Genomic DNA, 22,345 nt, shown 5'->3' with positions numbered 1-22,345 from the left:
ATCTGTAGGACCCAGACACTATAAATACTATTAGTTGTATTCCATATAGTCAGGGTTCTCCTATTTCTCATTATGGAATTTTACTCATTCAACAATTACTTATCAAATATTTACTCTTTGTGTCAGGAAATGGCTATGCCAGAGTTGTCAAGAAGAAATACAATATAAAATCATGAAAATATAGAACTCTTTTATTTGGGTTTATTGGCATAAAGGTGTGATATAGTTTGGATATGTGTCCCTTCTAATCTCATGATGAATTATAATCCCCAGTGTTGGACATGGGCCTGGCAGGAGGTGACTGGATCATGGGGATAAATTTTTTAGTGAATGGTTTGGTGCTGTCCCCTTGGTGCTGTCCTCACAATAGTGAGTTCTCATGAGATCTGGTTATTTAAGTGTGTGGCACCTTCCTCTTCCACTCTCTGCCTCTTCCTTCTTCTCTGACCATATGACATGCCTGCTCCTCCCTCTTCTCCTTCTACTATTATTGCAAGCTTCCTGAAGTCCTCCCAGAATCCAAGACACCAACATCATTCTTCCTGTACAGCCTGCATAACTGTGAGCCAATTAAACCTCTTTTGTTTATAAATTACCCAGTCTTAAGTATTTCTTTATAGCAATGCAAGAACAGCTTAATACAGAAAATTGGCAACAGTAGTGGGGTATTGCTATAAAGATACCAGAAAATGTGGAGAAACTTTGGAAATGGGTAATGGGCAGAGGTTCAAAGAGTTTGGATTGCTCAGAAGATAGGAGGAGGAAGGAAAGATTGAAACTTCTTAGTGACTGGTTAAATGGTTGAGATCAAAATGCTGATAGTGATATGAACAATGAAGTACATGCTGACGAGGTCTCAGATGAAAATAAGGAATGTACTGGAGACTGGATCAAAGGTGATGCACGTTATGCCTTAGCAAAGATCTTGGCTGCATTCTGTTCATGCCCTAGGGATCTGTAGAAGTATGGACCTGAGAGTAATGACCTAGTGTATCTGCTGGAAGAAATATCTAAGCAGCAAAACATTTAAGATGTAGTCTGGCTGCCTCTAACTAACAACCTATTCAAAGATGTGGAAACAAAAAAAATGATTTAAAGTGGAACTTATCTTTAAAGGGGATGTAGAGTATAAAAATTTGGAAAATTTGCAGCCTAGTCATGTGACAAAGAAAGAAACAGCGTTTTTTGAGAGGAATTCAAGCAGGCTGTGGAGAAACCACTTGCTAGAGAAATGTGCATAACTAAAAAGAAGCCACGTGCTGATAGCCAAGAAGATGGGAAAAGGGCCTTGAAAGCATTTCAGAGACCTTTGCAGCAGGCTTTCCCACCATAGGCCCAGAGGTCTAGGAGGTAAGAAGGGTTTCCTGGGTCAGGCTTAGGGCCCCACTACCCTGGCCAGCCTCAGAAGAGTGCTGCCTACATTCTGGATGCTCTGGGTCCAGCTGTGGCTTAAAAGGCCACAGGTGCAGATCAGCCTCCCGCTCCAGAGGGCACAAGCCATAAGCCTTTGTGGCTTTCATGTGATGTTAAGCCTGCAGCCATGCAGAGTGCAAGAGTTAAAGAGGCTTGGCAGCCTCCATCTAGATTTCAGAGAATGTATGGGAAAGCCTGGGTGCCCAGGCAGACGCTTGTTGCAGTGTCAGAGCCGGAACAGAGAACCTCTACTAGGACAGTGCAGAAGGGAAATGTGTGTTTGGGGGATCCAACCACACAGATTCCTCATTGGGGCATTCCTCTTGCACTCTGCATGTCTGCAGGCTTAACGTAAATAGGCAATATATAGTTTACTGTGTAATAGAGGCTCTTAAAATATACACAGTTGAAATGTCTATAATGTAAAGTATGACCTAGAGTTTTAAGTAAAAGACACTTGGTTACCTTACTCTACAAAATTTCATTTCCCTTGAGCTTGCATTGACTGAAGTATTTCCCTATCAGATGAAATGCTAGTAACATAGGCATTGTCCATAGAACTTAATTGCAGCGCTCCAATGGAAGCTCTACTGTGAACTATAAATATGCCTTATATTTAAGTAATCTAATCTAAAAATCTAATTATAGGTAGTTGTGTATTTTATACAATAAGAACAAATTCCTTTCAATGATAATTTCTGTAGTACATTTGTACATTGCTAACTTTACAAATATTTGATTTATATGCAATTCTTGAAATATGTGTATTATAAAAATGAAAGAATTATATAAATTATGGTTTCAACAACAGCTTTAAAATGTAAATTATACTATCATATTTAATGTTAATTTTGATAGACACAATTCAAACTTTTGCTAGGGATTAGTATTATCATGATGAATCTTTTGTACTATATGATAATCTTTGGAATATGTAATTGTTAGTATTTACAAAACAAGGCTAGTGGGAAAAGAAATAAGCTGGAAATGATCTGGAAGGTCAGAAAGTCAGGGCAGCTGTCAGTTACTCTCTGGAAGTTTAGAAAAGTAGGTAAATGCTGTGAAGCCATGAAAAGGTTGTTCACAGAGAAATGAAAATCTGTTTTCATAAGCACATACTGTACTGGATTGAAAAGAACAATTCTCTTCTGGGCAACATTTACAAATCCCTATTTTCAGAATTCTGTCTGATTTATGCATATATTTGCTACTAGTGGGGGACATGCAGAATTGGCTTTTATTTGTGCATCATTTAGATGATTTGGGTTCATTCTTCAGCTCTATGAACCCATAAACTAACATGTCTAGGAACTTACATTTTCTTACCCCTGAAATGGGGATAACATCTTGCTTTGTATTCTGCAAAATTTTTGACTTTGATTCTTTTTATCAAATGAGACAAATTTTAGGGCACCAAATAAACGGACTAGAAAAGATATTTCACCTACACCACATTTCTTACTTAGTATAACATCCAAATAATATTCAAACAATACTATGTATATCTGTCAATGTTTGACACAATAGCTGAAAGCCACTCTGAATTACATAGAATAAGGGTTTATTATACCGTTTATGAATTCATGGTAGCTGATTAATCTATGTAAGGCTGTTGCAATGCATCTGGTGTTGAGTGGAAAGTAGTCACGGTGGAAACTGGGAAGGGAAGATGGATAGAATGGGAGGGAATTGGGACAAACTGAAACTGACAAGAACAAACTGGAAGACTTGTTTGTCTCTCACCACCACAAATTACAATTATGCGGATGAGCTGCAGGATAAATTGATGCCTTTCCCCCACGGAACTGCACGTGCACCTGGCCAGGATTTGGAGATGCTGAAGGAGCCAGCCCAGTGCGAGCTGGAGATGTGGCGGCTGTTGCCACACAACAAGGGCAGCTAGACTCTTTGGGATCATGAGTATGAGCTGCAAAAGCACCTGCCCTACACCAACTTCAGACAATAAATAATGGCTTCATTATTGCTACATTTTTGCCTTCCAAAACTTGCAAAAATGTCTTGTCTCCAACTGTTACCTGAAAACATACATATAAGGGAATTCTGGGAAGATAGTTCCAGCTTAGCGCTTTGACAGTGTACAAAATCTTCATATAGGACAACAATGTCATCTAACAGCTGAAAGAGGATACTTGTGAGAGTGAAATGGAGAGCGATTAAGATTTACCTCAGGACCTCAGACACAAACCAAGCCGTATGATCGCTCCGTTATCCACATTGACTTTCGTTCTCTCCTCAAAGAAGAATGTCTTTGGAAACCCTAAGTGGGGGGATGGGGGGACAGAGGAACATTGCTCTCTTAGTAATTGAGGCTAGGGAGTTACAAAGGCTGCTGGAGATCTTCCCTCCAAGCTTCCGCAGACTCAGCCAGAGAGACCACCCTCTCAGAAAATGAAGGGGTGTTTTGATAATGTATTCTGATCTTTTGGGGCCAGAATTTGTAGGCTTTGGTTGAAATTTCTTACACATTTCTTTTGCTTTATTTATGAAGTGACAACTTTCTCTCTAAACAATCAGCAGTGCAAACAAATAGGATTTATAAAGAAATGACTACAAACTAAGGTATTAGTGGATGTTGATGATTTTCCTCAAGGTCAGAATGCACAGCAATAGAGTGTGGTAAATCTCCTCCTTCCTAAGAACAAGGATCATCATTCATTAGCGTCCTCATCCATAAGAGGAAAACACTGTTATATGGTTGTACCAGCATGTCTCAAAGCGCATTTGGTAATTTTTGCAAGCATTCCACAAAATATACTTATTTCAAACCAATATTGTAAGAATTAAATACAATAATCTATGTAAAACATACGTGCCTGGCACATAGGAGAGACTCATTAAACGTAACTTGAATTTGAATCTTATTACCAGGAAGTAAGATCCGTAATCTGAGAAGAGAGCCAGCAAGGACATAATGGTAGGAACCATCAATTTCTTATGAAAAGTCTTGCAGACATCTCCTGATGTGCCTTTTAAATAGATTTTCTAATGAGGTGTGCCATTTATCTACTGCTCTTGGAAATTAATTTTCCTGACTTTTTTTCTTTTCTTGGCACTTAGCCCAGTTAAGCAGGTGCACTGTTTGTCAGGCTATGAGTTTAGCAGAGTAAAATCATTTAGGGAAGGCCCAAAGTCACTCAGAAAGTACAAATTTAACATTTAATTTTTTACACACACACACACACACACAAATATGTTATTACTTTTTAGGAAACATGGAAGACTGAAATACTAAATGCAACATTTAGGACTCTATCAACTCTCATGTGTACTGAGTTTTCAAGAAGCACATTTTGTGTGTTTCTTATTCTGATTCAAGTCTTATCTCAAATCCCATATTTTCTGCTCACTGCCCCAGGCCTCTTTGGTTCTCTTGGTCATTACACCTAAAAAGATGCATTTTACTACCCAACTTCAGTCTGTCTATGAGTACCTGAAGGAAACAAAGAGTTCTATAATTCAGTATTTCCCAGACTCTAATAGAAAGTGTATTGATTCTTCACGAAATGAGGAAAAAGATAAAGAAAAATGTATTCATTTTTAAGAAGTGTTCTTAATTCTTAGACTATATTGTGCCTACATTTTTAGTCTTAAAATTCTCTTTTGAAATTGTGGTAAAACCAGATATTGTTTTTATTATTGTTTCAATAAAGGCAAGAGCCTGAGATGGGAGAATCACTTGAGCCCAGGAGGCGGAGGTTGTACTGAGTTGAGATTGTGCCACTGCACTCAAGCCTAGGTGACAGAGTGAGACCCTATCTCAAAATAAATAAATAAATAAATAAATAAATAAATAAATAAAAATAAAAATAAAATAAAAGCCCACAAAAAACAAAGTTTCCAAAATGAAACCTCAACTTCATTAAACAAATATGCATTAAATAATTAGGCAGAATATGTTAATTGCTCTAGTATCTCCTCTCCACTAATCTTATAAATTTATAATACAGTGATCTAAGTAAATCATCCAACTGGAGTAGTAAAATATTTTGACTTTTATGCTACCAGAAAATTATTTCTGTTGAATCTTAGCTTGGAAACAAATCTATGGAAATCTATAAACCTACAAAAACCATGTGTTCCCATTTCTTATTATATGCATAGATTCAAATCTTGTTTATATTTAACATGGATTTTTATAAGAAGAGAAAAGCAAATTCAATAGTCACACCTTTTATTTATATTTATTAATAAAAGTATAATATGATGCCCTAATTTTCATGTGGATACTGGACAGGGGTAAAAGAAGCCTGAGATATGTTTTAATTTTGCTTTGAAATATAAAGTGCCCGTTATTTGACATGGGTCTAGCCCCAGTTAGCTGGAAATATTCCAGGTTTAAACATCTGTCACACAATTTTGCTGGTAAAAAAGTTGGTTGATTGGGGTCATATTGAGTAAGAGAGGTGAAATATACATCTATTTGCATTCAGTAATGTTCCTTTTGTCTCAAGAAGTAACAGTTGAGTAACAACAAGAGTAATTTAGTTTTACATTACCATAAACTATGATATACTGAGATAACCACATAATTGTAACTGGGGATGCTTGCGTTTAATTTCATTAGGTCCCACACAAGTGCACATTTCTAAACTACTGAAGTAAGTTAATAGTAAAGATGAGTGTGGAAAAATTTCAATTGAGAAAGTTTTTTAAAGCAGAGGGAAAATGCCCATGCCTCAGATATTGAAAAGCAAGGATTGGAGCTACAATATGACTATTCAAATGTAGATTAGCAAAGTGACAGTCATTTCCTTCTGCAGTCAATAAAACAATTAGCTCACCAAAAGTGCTTTTAAATCAGGATCTTAGCTTTTCCTTTGGTTTAAAAGCATCTAAATATCCAACAATTCTTGCAGATGCAAGTATTTTATTTTTTCAAAATTGCAAATCAAATGGATTTTATCTTTTAGAATCCAATGTACTTCAGGAGTTTTGCATCCTACCCTTTATTTTATTTTATTTTTTTGCATGTGTCTCACTCTCTTAGTCTCTTTTGCTGATATAACAAAATACCATAAACTGGATGGCTTATAAACAGACATTTATTTCTCACAATTCTAGAGGCTGGGAAATTCCAGATCAAATTGCTAGCAGTTTTGCTATCTGGTGAGAGCCTACTTTCTAGCTCATAGGCTTCTTGCTGTGTCCTCACATCATGGAAGGGGTGAGCTCTGTTAGGCCTCTTTTATAAGGGCACTAATTCTGTTTGTGAGGGTTCTGCCCTTCAGGACCTAATTGCCTCCAAAGGCCACAACTCCAAAAACTATCTTGCACAGTTCACTCACATCCCTGTGAAGAGACCACCAAACAGGCTTTGTGTGAGCAACAAGGCTGTTTATTTCACCTGGGTGCAGGCGGGCTGAGTCTGAAAAGAGAGTCAGCGAAGGCAGATGGGGTGGGGCCATTTTATAAGATTTGGGTAGGTAAAGGAAAATTATAGTCAAAGGGCGGTTGTTCTCTGGTGGGCAGGGGTGGGGATCACGAGGTGCTCAGTGGGGGAGCTTTTGAGCCAAGATGAGCCAGGAGAAGGAATTTCACAAGGTAATGTCATCAGTTAAGGCAGGGACCGGCCATTTTCACTTCTTTTATGGTGGAATGTCATCAGTTAAGGCAGGAACTGGCCATCTGGATGTGTATGTGCAGACCACAGGGGATATGATGGCTTAGCTCGGGCTCAGAGGCCTGACATTCCTGTCTTCTTATATTAATAAGAAATATAAAACAAAATAGCGGTAAAGTGTTGGGGTGGCGAAAATTTTTTGGGCAGTGGTATGGAGAGATAATGGGCAATGTTTCTCAGGGCTGCTTCAAGCAGGATTAGGGACGGTGTGGCAACCTAGAGTGGGAGAGATTAAGCTGAAGGAAGATTTTGTGGTAAGGGGTGATATTGTGGGGTTGTTAGAAGAAACATTTGTCATATAGAATTATTGGTGATGGCTGGGATACAGTTTTGTATGAATTGAAAAACTAAACGGAATAAGAGAAGGAGAAAAACAGGTATTAAAGGATTAAGAATTGAGAGAACCCAGGACATCCAATTAGAGAGTGCCCAAGGTGGTTCAGCATCATTACTTGCTTGGTTGGTGAGTTTTTAGGCTCTATCCAAGTTTTTGGGGTGCAGTTCAAATTGGGCTGGTGTCTGGAATGAGACTGGGGCCTAATAAAAAGGAATGTCCATGCAGGAGCTCAAATGGGCTATACCCTGTAGCATTCTGAGGACAGGCCTGAATTCTGAGAAGGGAAAGCGGTAAAAGTATTGTCCAGTCCTTTTTAAGTTGGTGGCTGAGCTTGGTGAGGTGTGTTTTTAAAAGACCATTAGTTCATTCTGCCTTTCCTGAAGATTGAGGACGGTGAGGTGTATTAACGTTTCACTGAATTCCAAGAGCCTGAAAAACTGCTTGGGTGATTTGACTAATAAAGGCTGGTTCACTATTGGACTGTATGGAGGTGGGAAGGCCAAACCAAGGAATTATGTCTGACAGAAGGGAAGAAATGACCATGGTGCCTTCTCAGACCCTGTGGGAAAGGCCTCTGCCCATCCACTGAAAGTGTCTACCCAGACCAACAGTTATTTTACTTTTCTGACTCGAGGGATGTGAGTAAAGTCAGTTTGCCAGTCCTGGGCAGGGACAAATCCCCAAGTTTGGTGTGTAGGGAAGGGAGAGGGCCTGAGAAGTGATTTCCTTGAGGATAGATTTCCACGATGGAAAGGAAATGAGAGGTTCTAAGAGGCAGACTAGCGGCTTGTAACCTACATGGAAGAGGTTATGAAATGATGACAGAATAGAATGGGCCTCTGAGGCTGGAACGGGATATTTCCCTTGGTCCAAGAACCATTTGCCTTATGTGGGAAGAGATTGATAGGTGGAAGTTTCAGTGGGGGAGTGACCAGATGAGAAGGAGAAAAGCCGCCATGAGGGCTAGTAGTTGAAATGCTAGCTGGTTTTTTAGTTACCTTATCAGCATAAGCATTGTCCTGATGATGGGATCTAATGCCTTTTGATGGCTGCTTTTTTAGCTACCTTATCAGCATAGGCATTGTCCTGAGTGATGGGATCTGAAGCCTTTTGATGGCCTTTGCACTGAATGACTACAGCTTCCTTTGGAAGTAAATCGACTTTGAGAAGCGTTTTTATTAAAGAGGCATTAATGATGGAGGACCCTTGCATAGTGAGGAAATTTCTTTCTGCCCATATAACAGCATGGTGGTGCAGGATATGGAAGGCATATTTAGTCAGTATAAATATTGACATGTAGTCCCTTTGCAAGAGTGAAGTCCCTAGTTAAGGCAATGAGTTTGGCTTGCTGAGAGGTAGTTGGGGTGGGGGGGGAGCAGAAAGTATATGCGTCAGATGTGAGGAAGAAAATAGATTTTGGAAGTTATGAGAACTGTAGAGAGTGAGTTGAGCACAGTTGGTGATTTTGAGGTCCTCTAAAAGTATTAAAGCAGTGGCAGCCACTGTACACAGACATGAGGGCTAGGTTAAAACAGTAAGGTCAAATTGTTTGGACAGAAAGGCTACAGGGTGTGGTCCTGGCTCTTGTGTAAGAATTCTGACTTGACTGAAGTAATGGGGGCTGTATGTGAAGATTTGCAGCAGTACAGCCCAGGTAATTTGCTGAGCCTGATGGGTGTCAGGGTCAGTCCAAGTGAAAGCAAAGAGAGGTTGGGATGATGGGTGCAAAGGAATAGTAAAGAAAGCATGTTTGAGATCCAGAACAGAATAATGGGTTGTGGATGGAGGTATTGAGAAGAGTATATGGTTTGGCACCATGGGGTGGACAGGCAAAACAATTTGGTTGATAAGGTGCAGATCCTGAACTAACCTGTAAGACTTGTTCAGTTTTAGGACAGGTAAAATGGGGGAATTGTAAGGGGAATTTATAGGCTTTAAAAGGTCATGCTGTAGCAGGTGAGTGATAACAGGTGTTTATCCTTTTAAAGCATACTGTGGAATGGGATATTGACATTGAGCAGGGTAAGGGTGATTAGGTATTAATGGGATGGTAAGAGGGGCATGATCAGTCACCAAGGAGGGAGTAGAGGTGTCCTGTACTTGTGGTTTAAGGTGGGGAGATACAAGGGGAAGATGCCAAGGGGGCTTTGCATTGGGAAGAAGGGTGGCAATGAGATGTGGCTATAGTCCAAGAATAGTCAGGGAAGCAGATAATTTGGTTAAAATGTCTCGGCCTGATAAAGGAACTGGGCAGGTGGGGATAACTAAAAAAAGAGTGCAGAAAAGAATGTTGTCCAAGTTGGCACCAGAGTTGGGGAGTTTTAAGAAGTTTAGAAGCCTAGTCGTCCATACCCACAACAGTTATGGAGACAAGGGAAACAGGCCCTTGAAAAGAAGGTAATGTGGAGTGGGTAGCCTCCGTATTGATTAAGAAGGGGACGGTCTTACCCTCCACTGTGAAAGTTACCCAAAGCATCTGTGATGGTCTATGGGGCTTCCGAGGCAATCGGGTAGTGTCAATCTTCAGCTGCTAAGCCAAGAAGATCTGGGAAGGAGTCTGAGAGCCTTGGGCCAGAATTCCAGGGGCTTTGGGAGTGGTTGCCAGGTGAGTTGGCCAGTCTGATTTCCAGTGGGGTCCTGCACAGATGGGACATGGTTTAGAAGGAATCTGGGGCTGCAGGCATTCCTTGGCCCAGTGGCCAGATTTCTGGCACTTATAAGCAAGCTCCTGGGGGAGGAGGTTCTGGAGGAACCCCTGGCAGCTGTGGTTCAGGCATTTGGAGCTCTTGTGTGCTGGAGATGTGGCTGAGGTTTGTCTCACAGTGGAGGCAAGGAATTGCAACTCAGAAATGCATTGCTTGAAGGCAAGGTTGTGAATTGAACCCCCTGTTGTGGGGTTCGAGGGCTGGAATTTAATTTTTGGAGTTTTATTTAATATTGGGAGCAGATTGGGTAATAAAATGTATATTAAGACAGCCTATTGACCTTTTAGGGTCTAGGGCTGTAAAGCGTCTCGGGGTTGCTGCCAAACGAGCCATGAACTGGGCTGGGTTTTTCATATTTGATGAAAAAGAGCGTAAACACTAACTGATTAGGGATAAAGAAAAAGGAGCATTAACCTTGATTGTGCCTTTAGCTCCAGCCACCTTTTTAAGAGGAAATTGCTGGGCAGGTGGGGGAGGGATAGTCGTGGAACAAAACTGTAAGCCAGATCAGGTGTGAGAAGGGGCGGTGATAAAAGGATTATAGGGTAGAGGAGTGGAGGCTGAGGAAGAATTGACACCTAGCTTGGCCTGGCGATGAGCAGCCTGCGGAGGAGGGGAGAGGTCAGACGGGTCTGTATAAAAGGAAGATTGGAAAGAGGAAAGACTCAGAGACGCTTGGGGTTGGGACTGAGGGGACAGGCAGGAGGAAAAGAAGGAAGATTTGGGAAGAGTTGCATTGGGAACAGAGACTAGGGAGGGACTGATATGTAAAAGAGTGCCTGTATGTCGGGCACCTCAGACCACTTGCCCATTTTATGACAAGAATTATTTAGGTCTTGTAGGATAGAAAAACCGAAAGTGCCATTTTCTGGCTCGTTAGAACAACTGTCTAGTTTGTATTGGGGTCAAGTGGCATTGAAGAAGAAAAGAAGGCATTAGGTTTTAGGTCAGATGTGAGTTGAAGAGGTTTTAAGTCTTTGAGAACAAAGGCTAAGGGAGAAGAGGGAGGAATGGAGGGTGGAAAGTTGCCCATAGTGAAGGAGGCAAGTCCAGAGGAAAGAGAGAATAGAGACACGGAGAGAAGGGGTGGAGGGTGCTTACCCCCCCAGGAAAGTGGAGAAGGGGTAGAGACACAGAGAGAAGGGGTTGGGGGGTGCTTGCCCCCCAGAAAGGCGGTGCTTGACGCTAACGGTGAAGGACCAAGGCAGGCGTCCCCGCGTGGTCAGACACCTCTGAAACGTGGGTGAATAATCAAGCAGGTGTCCCCGCGTGATTAAACATCAAGGGAAGACTGTCCTCCTGAGTCCATGACCGGCGCCAGAGTTTTGGGTTCACGGATAAAACACATCTCCTTTGTCTCTACCAGAAAAGGAAAGGAACTGAAATTAAGAGAAGGGAGAGATTGGAGTGTGGCGCCAAGATTGAAAGGAGAAAGAGGTTGAAGGATAGTGAGAGAGGTTGGAGAAGAGAGTAAAAAGAGGCCGCTTACCCGATTTAAAATTGGTGAGATGTTCCTTGGACTGGTTAGTCTGAAGACCAGAGGTCGTAGGTGGATCTTTTTCATGGAGCAAACAGTAACAGGATAGGGGATTGATCTCAAGGGAGGTCCCCGATCTGAGTCACAGCACCAAATTTCACATTTCACTCACGTCCGTGGGAAGAGACCACCAAACAGGCTTTGTGTGAGCAACAAGGCTGTTTATTTCACCTGGGTGCAGGCAGGCTGAGTCTGAAAAGAGAGTCAGGGAAGGCAGATGGGGTGGGGCCATTTTATAAGATTTGGGTAGGTAAAGGAAAATTATAGTCAAAGGGCGGTTGTTCTCTGGTGGGCAGGGGTGGGGGTCATGAGGTGCTTGGTGGGGAGCTTTTGAGCCAAGATGAGCCAGGAGAAGGAATTTCACAAGGTAATGTCATCAGTTAAGGCAGGGACCGGCCATTTTCACTTCTTTTGTAGTGGAATGTCATCAGTTAAGGCAGGAACTGGCCATCTGGATGTGTATGTGCAGGTCACATGGGATGTGATGGCTTAGCTTGGGCTCAGAGGCCTGACACTATCACTTTGGTATTTGGATGTCAACATATGGATTTTTGTGGGGGCATAGACATTTAGATCATAGAACTCACTAAAGGAGAGGGACAGACTGGTCATTTTAGTCTAATATTGGTATTATCCAGAAGTCATAAGGAGAGAGAATGAGTGAGAGTTAGAGAGAGAGAGAAAAGAAAAAGAAGAAGAAGAAGAAAGAAGGAAGACGGAAGAGGAGGAGGAAGAGAAAGAGGAGGAAAGAAAGAGAGACTGAACAGGAAAAAAGAAGAGGAAAAAATTACATTGCAATTAGAATTTTTGTAAAATCAATCCTCCAAGTGAGGTTAATATTAGAAGCACTATGGGTATTTTATTAACCCAATTTTTTTTATTATACTTTAAGTTCTAGAGTACATGTGCACAACGTCACATGTATACATATGTAACAAACCTGCACGTTGTGCACATGAACACTCCTCAAAACATGTTGGTGTGCTGCACCCGCTAACTCATCATTTACATTAGGTATATCTCCTAATGTTATCCCTCCACCCTCCCCCAACCCCACGACAGGGCCCGGTGTGTGATGTTCCCTTCCTGTGTCCAAGTGTTCTCATTGTTCAATTCACACCTATGAGTGAGAACATGTGGTGTTTGTATTAACTCAACTTTTAATGTCATCATGTTTTGAGGAGTGTTCATTGAGAGTAAAGATAAGAGACTCCAGAGAATTTCAGTCTATGTATATGGTCTCTATGTTAAAAATCTCACTGAATGAAAATCTATTCAGACACTTAATTTTGAAGTTAAATCACTTACATAATTTTGATTTATTGTTCAGATGACTGTATACAACTATTTAAATGTTCTATTTTTAAGATAGAACATTTATTCCTAAGTATGGCAATAGCAAAATATTCACTTATTTTTAAAGTAAGGCATTTAAATATATGAAAATGAGGTTTCCTTGTACTTTTCTCTTTACAAAAGCATCTGAAAGGTGCTGCATTGAAGCATCTCATAATTTATTTCACAATCTGATTACTCATTCTGAAATCAAATTATTCAACATTTCTATATCTTGCTAAATCATAAAGTTAAATAAATTCATTTTAATGTACATATTTAGTTTCAAGAAAATTTTACAGCATAGCTTTTATTCTGCATTTTTGTCCATGTGAGGATCTTATATACTGTAAACAAAATGATCAAATGCAAAGAATATAGCACAGTAACTGGATTCAATTTTCATTGGCTTCCACCTCTGCGTTTCATTATTATTTTTACCTTTGCTCCTCTCAAATTGCTATCAGTTAGCCAGGTCTTCCTGAATTAATCCTTTAGTATAAATAATTTTAAAGAGTCAATATAAGTGAATATAAAAAGAGGATCTCAAAAAATGAGCCTCTCTTAAAATGCTTCTGTGTGGAAAATCTATTTTTAAAACATGGTTTTAGGACTATAAATTATTACTATTTTGGTTACAACAAAAGTGGCTTATCAGATGCCAAATATCAAGTGTTGCTTCTGGAACTGAAGCAATTTATACAAATATAGCCATCCTTCCTGCATTTTTCAAGAAAAAAATAATAGGAAAATGTGTAATTCCGGTACTATACATTTAGAAACCTCCACTGGCAGGATATAAACTCATCTTAGGGGTTAAATACAGAGGAATAAAGGTGTTGCAATAAACGTTTTTGGATGTTTTACTTATGTCTCTAATTTTGTCTTTACTTTCAATTTGAAATAAAACAGAAAATAAGAAAGCAATAAATTCATGGGAGAAAAAAAGGCATTTGGCTCTAAGAGGTTGAAACCCCTTCCCCTGTGATGACAATAATTAAAAATGGCAGTTCTAACATCATCGAAGTCAACCAAACATACCAAGAACAAGTGGCCCAATTTATGAGAAATTGTTTGGACTTAAAAAGCTCTAAAGTACAACGTCTTGAGTAAACATCAAGTCAATGAAGACACCAAATTTCACTGTGAATGTATGGGCACATATTTTTTTTATTCATAAATACCTGTGCCTAGTATTGTTGATGCTGGAAACTCCAGGACCGAAAGTCTCAGAAGACTATTAAATTCACTATGAATGCTTTTTGTTTCCAATGAATTCTGCTTAGAAATAAATTAAATTAGCATTTCTACCCTACATCCTTAGGAAATAGTTGACTATTACAAATAATGCCAGACCTTGAGCCCAAACTGTTTCATAAGCCTTTGTATTCTCTGAGCTACATTTCTGAGTCTAAGAAACCTATTAACTTAGTGGAGACAGCATTGTTTTATGCATATACCGACCCACCACTTCAGATTTTAAAAAACATTTTTGTTTTGTTTTCCTATCTGTTTTTCCTTTCTTCTCATCTGAGGCTGTGGGTTGAGAATGGGGAAACACATCTGAAGTTTCATTTGGCACTGGGAAAGTTCTGAGGAAATTTGTTTACCTTCAAGACAAAGACTAAGTAATTTCACAGGAATTTAAGCAAAAAATGACATGTAACTCAGGGCATATTAAATGATACATAATTTGCTAAAATTTTTCTTAACTTGATAAAAATTTCACCATCAGAAGCAAAAGTATTCATATACATATTTGCAGAAAGGGAGAAAAACTAGTCACTTAAAATTATTTCTTTAGGTCTAGAAAATTATCTGTATGTATTTTGAAATAACTTTCCTCACATGCCAAAATTAGAACCATGTAGATATCAATTATATATTACACTTAGAATATTGTACATAATCAGTGCTCAATAATTATTGTAAAAGAGAAATCTCTGTTTTGTTTAGCCAACCTCATACTGAGTACTACCATACAGAAGGTACATACAGCAACATATACCAAGTTTACTTGTTCCTGGTTTGGGTAGCATTCATGACATTATAAAAAACCCTTACCTCAATTTAGTTCCAAATATTTGGATCTGAATATTTTCTGGGAGGTCAGGGGCAAGCATTAGTTCTTTCATGAGTTCCAATGAAAACAGTCTTTGGATTTCATGGACCTTACCAAGCTTGGCTATGAGGGCGCAGTGACTAAGTGATCTCATGCTAATATTTACAGCAACCTGCATTTATGGAGTGTTGTTGTATGTTTGAGTTAAATGATCATGAAATTTAAACTGATAATTATCTAACATTTATTAAATCATATGATCTGCTCTATATGCTGATATCGTTTGGTAGTGCCCCACCCAAATATCATCTTGAATTATAGCTCCCATAATTCCCACATGTTGTGGGAGGGACCCAGTGGGAGATAATTGAATCACAGGGGGCAGTTTCCCCCATACTGTTCTTGTGGTAGTGAATAAGTCTCCCGAGATGTGATGGTTTTATAAGGGCTTTCCCCTTTCACTTGGCTCTCATTTTCTCTTGCTGGCTGCCATATAAGATATGCCTTTCACCTTCCATCATGACTGTGAGGCCTCCTCAGCAACGTGGAACTGTGAGTCCATTATAACTCTTTATCTTTATAAATTACCCAGTCTCGGGTGTCTCTTTATCAGCAGTGTGAAAACGGACAAATACACATGCTTTACACCAAAAAGTTTATGTATACTGTGCTTCAGTGAACACCAATAAGTGCTATCTGGTGCAAGCAGAGTCATGGGCAGAAGGGCAGAAGATTCCTGGGACCCTTGTTTTCTTGCCTTCCTGTGGAGTGGCTCAGACAGATGCAGATGGGCAAATCTAGAGACTCCACCTCTTAGTTGTTCTTTCCTTTGAAGGAAAGCATGAGGGTAGCATTAAGGTTGGGGTTAATCATTTGAGTTTGAGTGCTGTGCAGTCAGAGTTTAGGTGCCAAGTGCATCAGGAAATACTGGAAACACCAGTTGTGTAGCACTTGAAGACTTTGGGAGAAATTGAGATGAACACAGGCCTCCTTGTTGAGGGGAGGGGAAGCTATTAGTTCCAGCTAGCAAGCTCAGAAGAACTTTTGGTCATTCAACAGACAATCTCGCTTATTTCTTCACATTGATGTTTACTAATTACCAGGCATTGTACCATTTGAAGTGTCTATATTATCTCATGTATTACGCATAAGATCCTTATGCAGTCTTATTTTTATTGTCATTTTATGGTTCAGCAAATGGAAGCACAGAGTACTTTATCCTTTTTCCCACTAACTGAATATGTTACAAATTGGAGTACAGAGAGGTTGAATACAGGAATAACAGGCACTAGAGGGTTGAGGTCTTGATTTAGAATAGTGACTTTGGAAAAGCAAGGCATTGCTAACTTTTATAGATGTGGCAAAAGTTAGTCTTCTCAATATCATAGAGCTAATAGGTTGGGGAAGTACCAGGACTAGAGAAAAGTGAGCAAAGTACCATGGGTGCAAAATTGGAGTCCTCCAAAACACTCAAAAATTGAAATAAATAATATTTTCATGCAGAATTTAAATTTTCAAAATTAATGCAAAAATCTATGATGACAAAAATATCAACATTTTAAATAAAGGAAGAATGATTATTACTGTTTCTTCTTTTGTTTCAGTATAGTTGGCACAGCACTGGGTAGGAAGCTTGAACTTGAATGCTATCAGTCTGAACTCAGAGCCCAAGCTTGTAACCATTGTTTGCTGATGTTTCTCAGGATATGAAAAATAAAGAAGGGTCAAATATTACCTACAGACTCTGAGACTGATGGCCAAAGATAACAGTGAAACTATGGACTTGATTTTTTAGAAGGGAAGCTGAGAAAATGATTATTTTTCTTGTATAGCCCCATTTAGAAACTTAAGTATGTGCATAGCTTAGCTTCAAAACCAGAGGACAAACAAAAATCTTATTTAACTTTAAACTTTTCTTGGCCTCTCTTGTCTCTCTTGGCACTCTTTCATCAGTGCCAAGAATCCAATTACTGACCACAAGTAACCTAAAGCAGTTTTCCCGGCATTCAGTGGTATATTTTTCTGTAAGAAAACTTGGATACAATTAAGAATGACTTGAACACTGAGAAACATTTCTTATCTCATATAACAGAAGTGCTGAAGGTACGGTGATTTCAACATTGGATACTTCAAGGCCTTAGCAATGTCATCGTGGACTCATTTTTTTTTTTTTTTTTCCAGTTTTAATCCTTGCCTTTCTCAAAGAGCCAGCTACTGTTCTCATGGTTACAAGATGACTGCAGCAGCTGCAAGCTTTTTTGTTCCCATGCAGTAAAGTCTTTGTTCTTCCTTTTAAGAGCAAGAAAACCCCTTCTAAAATCTCCCCATCCCAAACATGACCCTAGAATCAATTGTGATTTTATGCTTTTTGTTTTGACAGCGTATAGCACAATAGTTAAGAATCTTGTTTTGGTGACCTAAAATGGGTGTAAAATGTGGCTCCATCACTTACTAGCTATGTAACCTGAGGCATCTTATTTAAATTAACTGTGCCTTAGTTTTCCTATGTTTTACAAAAAGGTAGAAAATAATATACCTACGTCACTGGGTTATTGAGAAGAAAATGTGAGTTAATACATGTAAAGTTTTTATAATGGTGTCTGACTATTATTTTTAAGATGATCATCACTGTCATGTATGCAATTAAACTTAGGGAAACATGAAAGCTAAGAAAGTAAAATTACCTAAGTATCTCCTTAAAAAAAGACATCAATAAAATTTTAGTTTGCATTGAATAATTTTTTTTTCCATTGATATGATCTAAATTTGGATGTGAGGTCTGAAAGAGATAATAAGAATCAACTTCAGGACTACTGTCTTATTTAAGAGAGTGTGTGTGTGTGTGTGTGTGTGTGTGTATTTAGGTTTTGGAAAAAGTGGTCCACATGGCTGAAAATCAGAAAATCAGAAGCTGATCTCAAGCTAGCAATGATAACTTCATAAAAATAGCCTGCTTTGACTATTTTAGAGCCAGGCAATATATATATGTCTGCAAAGTACATATAGTGCATTTAAGCATAAGCATAATTAAACTGATTTCAATTTTGTTGGATTTTATTGTTAAGCTCTTCAGTTAACACTTAGAAAGAAGGGAAATGGAGAAATAGTCTCAATCTATTCTCATCATAAAAATCTCATTTGCAGATTTTTCCATTAGGTATAAAATATACCAGTGCTAAAAAGGCCTTTAATGGTGCCAGAACAATCCAGTTCCTTACATATGATTCTTTTAAAATCCTCAATTGCAATTATAAAATTATATTTCATTTCCTTTGTCTAAGGTTTAATCTCACCATTCAAATGGCCATTTCTTGCTCACATGAAACACTCAGGAATGTAGTAAAATGGGGTGCAAAGAGTGAAAATACGTTATCAATGAATCATGGAGACAGGCTTCCCAGAGAGCAGCATTTTATACCGGGGGTCACTGAATGGTCTGTGTGCTCCACAAATCCCTCAGAATGGAATATAAAATTAAAAATTAAAAAATTTCCCCAGAAATACTCTCTTTCATATAATTTTCCCATCTCTATGAGATCTTCCCATCAGTATAAACCATGGTACATTCTTCCTATTTGAACAGTGGTATAAACAGAAAGACTCACTATGATCCTAGTTCCTCTTCCAGTATTACTCAATCTCTGTCATAGACAGAAAAATATACTCACTGTCTCTACTGAATTATACCTTCTTGGTTCCTTCTTCCTCTCTCTCTCTCTTGCTCACTCCTGCTCTGCCTGTCACTCTCTCCGTCATGTCCCCTCAGAATCCATTGCAGCCTTCTTCCTATCTCTCTGACTTATCTCCCTGACATTTGTTTAAGTGTCTCTGGGTCAACTTCCTTGGTGATCTCACTCATTGTTATGGCTTTGATACCTTCTGTCTTCTGTTGGATTCTTAAGTTTCTGTTTTCAGGTAGAACTCCTCTTTTCTACATCACATTGCATTATACAAATGTCTACATCTTGATATAAGTATCTAATAGGCAACTCAAATTTTGAAAGTCTAAAACTCAGCTACTTTTCTACTCCCAACCCCACTCGCACCCAACAAGAATCTTGTTTCTCTCCAGTCCTCCCCCAGCTCAGAGCATTTCCTTCCTTCCAGTTTCTCACACCAAAAACCTAGAAGTTATCCTGAATTTCTTTCTGTCACATCACAACCACACTGGAAGCATCTACTATTAATTCTCTCTTTGAAATACATTCAGAATCTAATTGCGTCTCACCACACACACTGTTACCACCCTGATAGAAATCACCATCATCTTTCTCTTGGATTATTTCAGTTGGCTTCATATTTGTCTTCCTGTTTCCAGCCTGGCACCCTTTCAGTCTTCAACACAGCAAAGGAAGTCAAATCACTTCATCTTTCTGCTCAAATCTTCCAATGACTTCCTATGTCAATCAGAGTAAAAGTCTAATTTTATGTACTTAACCTTTAGATAATATAATACATTGATATAATTCTCATCTCTTAAATATGTCAAACAGAGAAGAATCTCTGAAAAGCTAAAATAGTTTTTAAAATTAAGGAAAACATAGCTCTAAAATTTAATTACAGATGGATAAAAAATCAGAGATAATTTATACCATATTTCTAGATAGATCACCTCTGTAATCACATCCTAAAGGCTATGTTTGCCTCTTCAGAGCAGTTTTCATATGATTGGAAAAACAAAATTTTGGAAATTCCTAATCATTTACTTGCACATTTTATGATTCAATCTTTCATTTCACAAACATTTTATATCTCCTAGGACATAGAAAAGGGAAGACTTATAGATTCCATCCATTGAAGTTACTAGCAGTTCGAATACTTTTTAATTTAATGTACAGGGATGACTAACAGATAAATACAATCTATTCCAACTAGAGCTTGATATGATCACTAACTTGACTACTCCAGATTCTTCCTGTGGTATCACAAATTAGAATAAATGGGCCTATCAGTCTTAATTTTGCCACAACTACCTTAGTCAACTTGCAGAACTTGTTATTTGTCTGAAAACTTACAGAGTCATCTTTTCTATAATGCTGTCCCCTACAATATGGGCCGAAATGATTTCTTCCATTCCTGAACATCCCTAACACAGCGTTTATTTGCAATCTGGGTAACATAAATACACATTATTTTAATTCACGCCTAATTTTTTTCCTGTGTTAACTCTTATTTGGATTATAAACTTCCCAAGGGCATTTTCTTTCTTGGCATGCATGTATATTACAGCAAGATAAAGTTTCTATTTCTGAGCAAAAAATTGTAGCCAGGAGATATTTAGAATGTTGAAATTGACATATTCATTGTGTCAAAAGAACAAATCAGTAAAAACAGCTTTTCTTAAGTTCTTTGGAAATGATTGTAATTTTTTTCTTTCTTTCTTTTTTTTTTTTTTTTTTATTACTTTTAGCAAGCTCTATTGCCAAGATTGGCTCGGATCCTTTAAAACTTGTACATGATGCTGTGGAGGAAACCACGGACTGGATCTATGGCTTCTTTTCTTTGTTATCCGACATAATCTCATCTGAAGCTGATGAAGAAGATGATGGTGACGAAGACACTGATAAAGGTACAAAGAACATAGAGATATATCTAACTGCTAGGACCAATATTAGATATGTATTATAGTGGCTTGCCTCAGTTTACATTCAAATGAGCCCTTGGGTCAAGCTAAAACAAAATGTATACACTTCCCACTGCTAAAAGCATATCAACAGGCTGCCAAACACAGTAAATTGGTCTTTATTTGATTTTTATCTTATAGCTTATCTGCCAGTATGGTAAAGATGTCAACATTAAATGCTAATATTAATGTAGCATTACAGCAAAGAGAGTCTCATTATGCACTACTATAAAACCACAATACAAACTCACATTTATATGATTCTTTGGAAAAAATAGTAGTTATTTTTCAAGTTTATCTCTAGGAAGATTAAAATAAAAACAGTAAAACTAAAAATACATGTAAGTGTTTTATACACATGTGTCATATTTATAGTCAAATAGCAGAAAGCAATCTTACTAAAAGTACAATCAAAAGAGTAAATTTATTGAACCAAATGGTGGTGTAGAATAGAAGGGCACATTCTAAATGTCCTAACAATTATGCAACTAACCTATGTGCTCTCTTATATATATTAATGAATAAAAGGAAATAGCCAACTCAAACCACATAAAAACTACCATTGAATGTGTATGAAAAAAACAAAGCATTATGATTCCATCTATTAGATAACATTTTTTAGGATCAGTCTTAGTCATCAGAAATCATGTATTCAGCCTTGACTACCAGGAATGCTTTTATTATTAGAGTACTTTTATAACTTTTCCTGAATTTATATTTGTTTTGGCCCCAGTAAGAGTACAAGACGAACAATAGAGAATTGAAATTAACATGATTTATAACCTATAATGTATAATTTGGATCACTGCCGTAATTTTATTGAATTCATAAAAATGAAACAATCTTATATAAATGTATATAAACAAAGTTTATACTTAAAAACTGGAATTTGGGAAGCAAAGTAATGTAAAGACTATGATTGTTAAAACTAATAGTTTTTTTAAATGAACAAAGAAAGGGGGAAATAATGATGTCTTATTCTATGTTAAAATATTTTCTAATTTTTTGTTTCAATCTTGGTCTAGGAGAAGTAGAGGAGCCTCCCTTGAGAAAAAAAGGTTTGTTGTTCTCACCTTTGATAATAATTCTTTTTCTCTTATGGTAATATCAATTTTCAGCATGGTTCAGATATATTTTACTTGAGTTGTAGGCTTAATTTATTTTAATATGAAGGTTTTGTTTAATAATTAGGTCAAGATTTATAGTCAGTAAAAAAATATACTCAATTTCTTTTCCAATGAAGGTGGTCTCACTATTTTTCTGATGATTATTTTTAAAATACCTTCTTCAGTAGATTGTATGGATTCATTTATATACAGACCGATATGAGCTGGAATTTGAGGAATGAGGGGAGAACTCTGTAGCCTTAGAAATAGCCCAGAAAGCCGGGCGCGGTGGCTCACGCCTGTAATCCCAGCACTTTGGGAGGCCGAGGCGGGTGGATCACGAGGTCAGGAGATCGAGACCATCCTGGCTAACACGGTGAAACCCCGTCTCTACTAAAAATACAAAAAACTAGCCGGGCGAGGTGGCGGCGCCTGTAGTCCCAGCTACTCGGAGGCTGAGGCAGGAGAATGGCGTGAACCCGGGAGGCGGAGCTTGCAGTGAGCGGAGATCGCGCCACTGCACTCCAGCCTGGGTGACAAAGCGAGACTCCGTCTCAAAAAAAAAAAAAAAAAAAAAAAAGAAAAA

General features: G+C 38.3%; 1 protein-coding gene across 2 annotated transcripts in view; it reads left to right on the top strand.

Moving 5' to 3' along the window:
• The window catches only part of TRDN (triadin), a 129,965-nt gene that overhangs the window by 62,296 nt on the left and 45,324 nt on the right, over positions 1-22,345 (top strand). For both annotated transcript variants that reach the window (XM_025382981.1, XM_025382982.1), the window contains exons 3-4: positions 20,441-20,599; positions 21,679-21,711. In XM_025382981.1, coding sequence (XP_025238766.1) covers positions 20,441-20,599; positions 21,679-21,711 — 192 coding nt within the window. The remainder of the gene's footprint in view (positions 1-20,440; positions 20,600-21,678; positions 21,712-22,345) is intronic.

The sequence above is a fragment of the Theropithecus gelada genome, chromosome 4 (genome assembly GCF_003255815.1).
Source record: "Theropithecus gelada isolate Dixy chromosome 4, Tgel_1.0, whole genome shotgun sequence".
Taxonomy (NCBI): domain Eukaryota; kingdom Metazoa; phylum Chordata; class Mammalia; order Primates; family Cercopithecidae; genus Theropithecus; species Theropithecus gelada.
The sequence above is the reverse complement of the archived record's forward strand: the minus strand, read 5'-3'. Positions and strand labels throughout refer to the sequence as shown.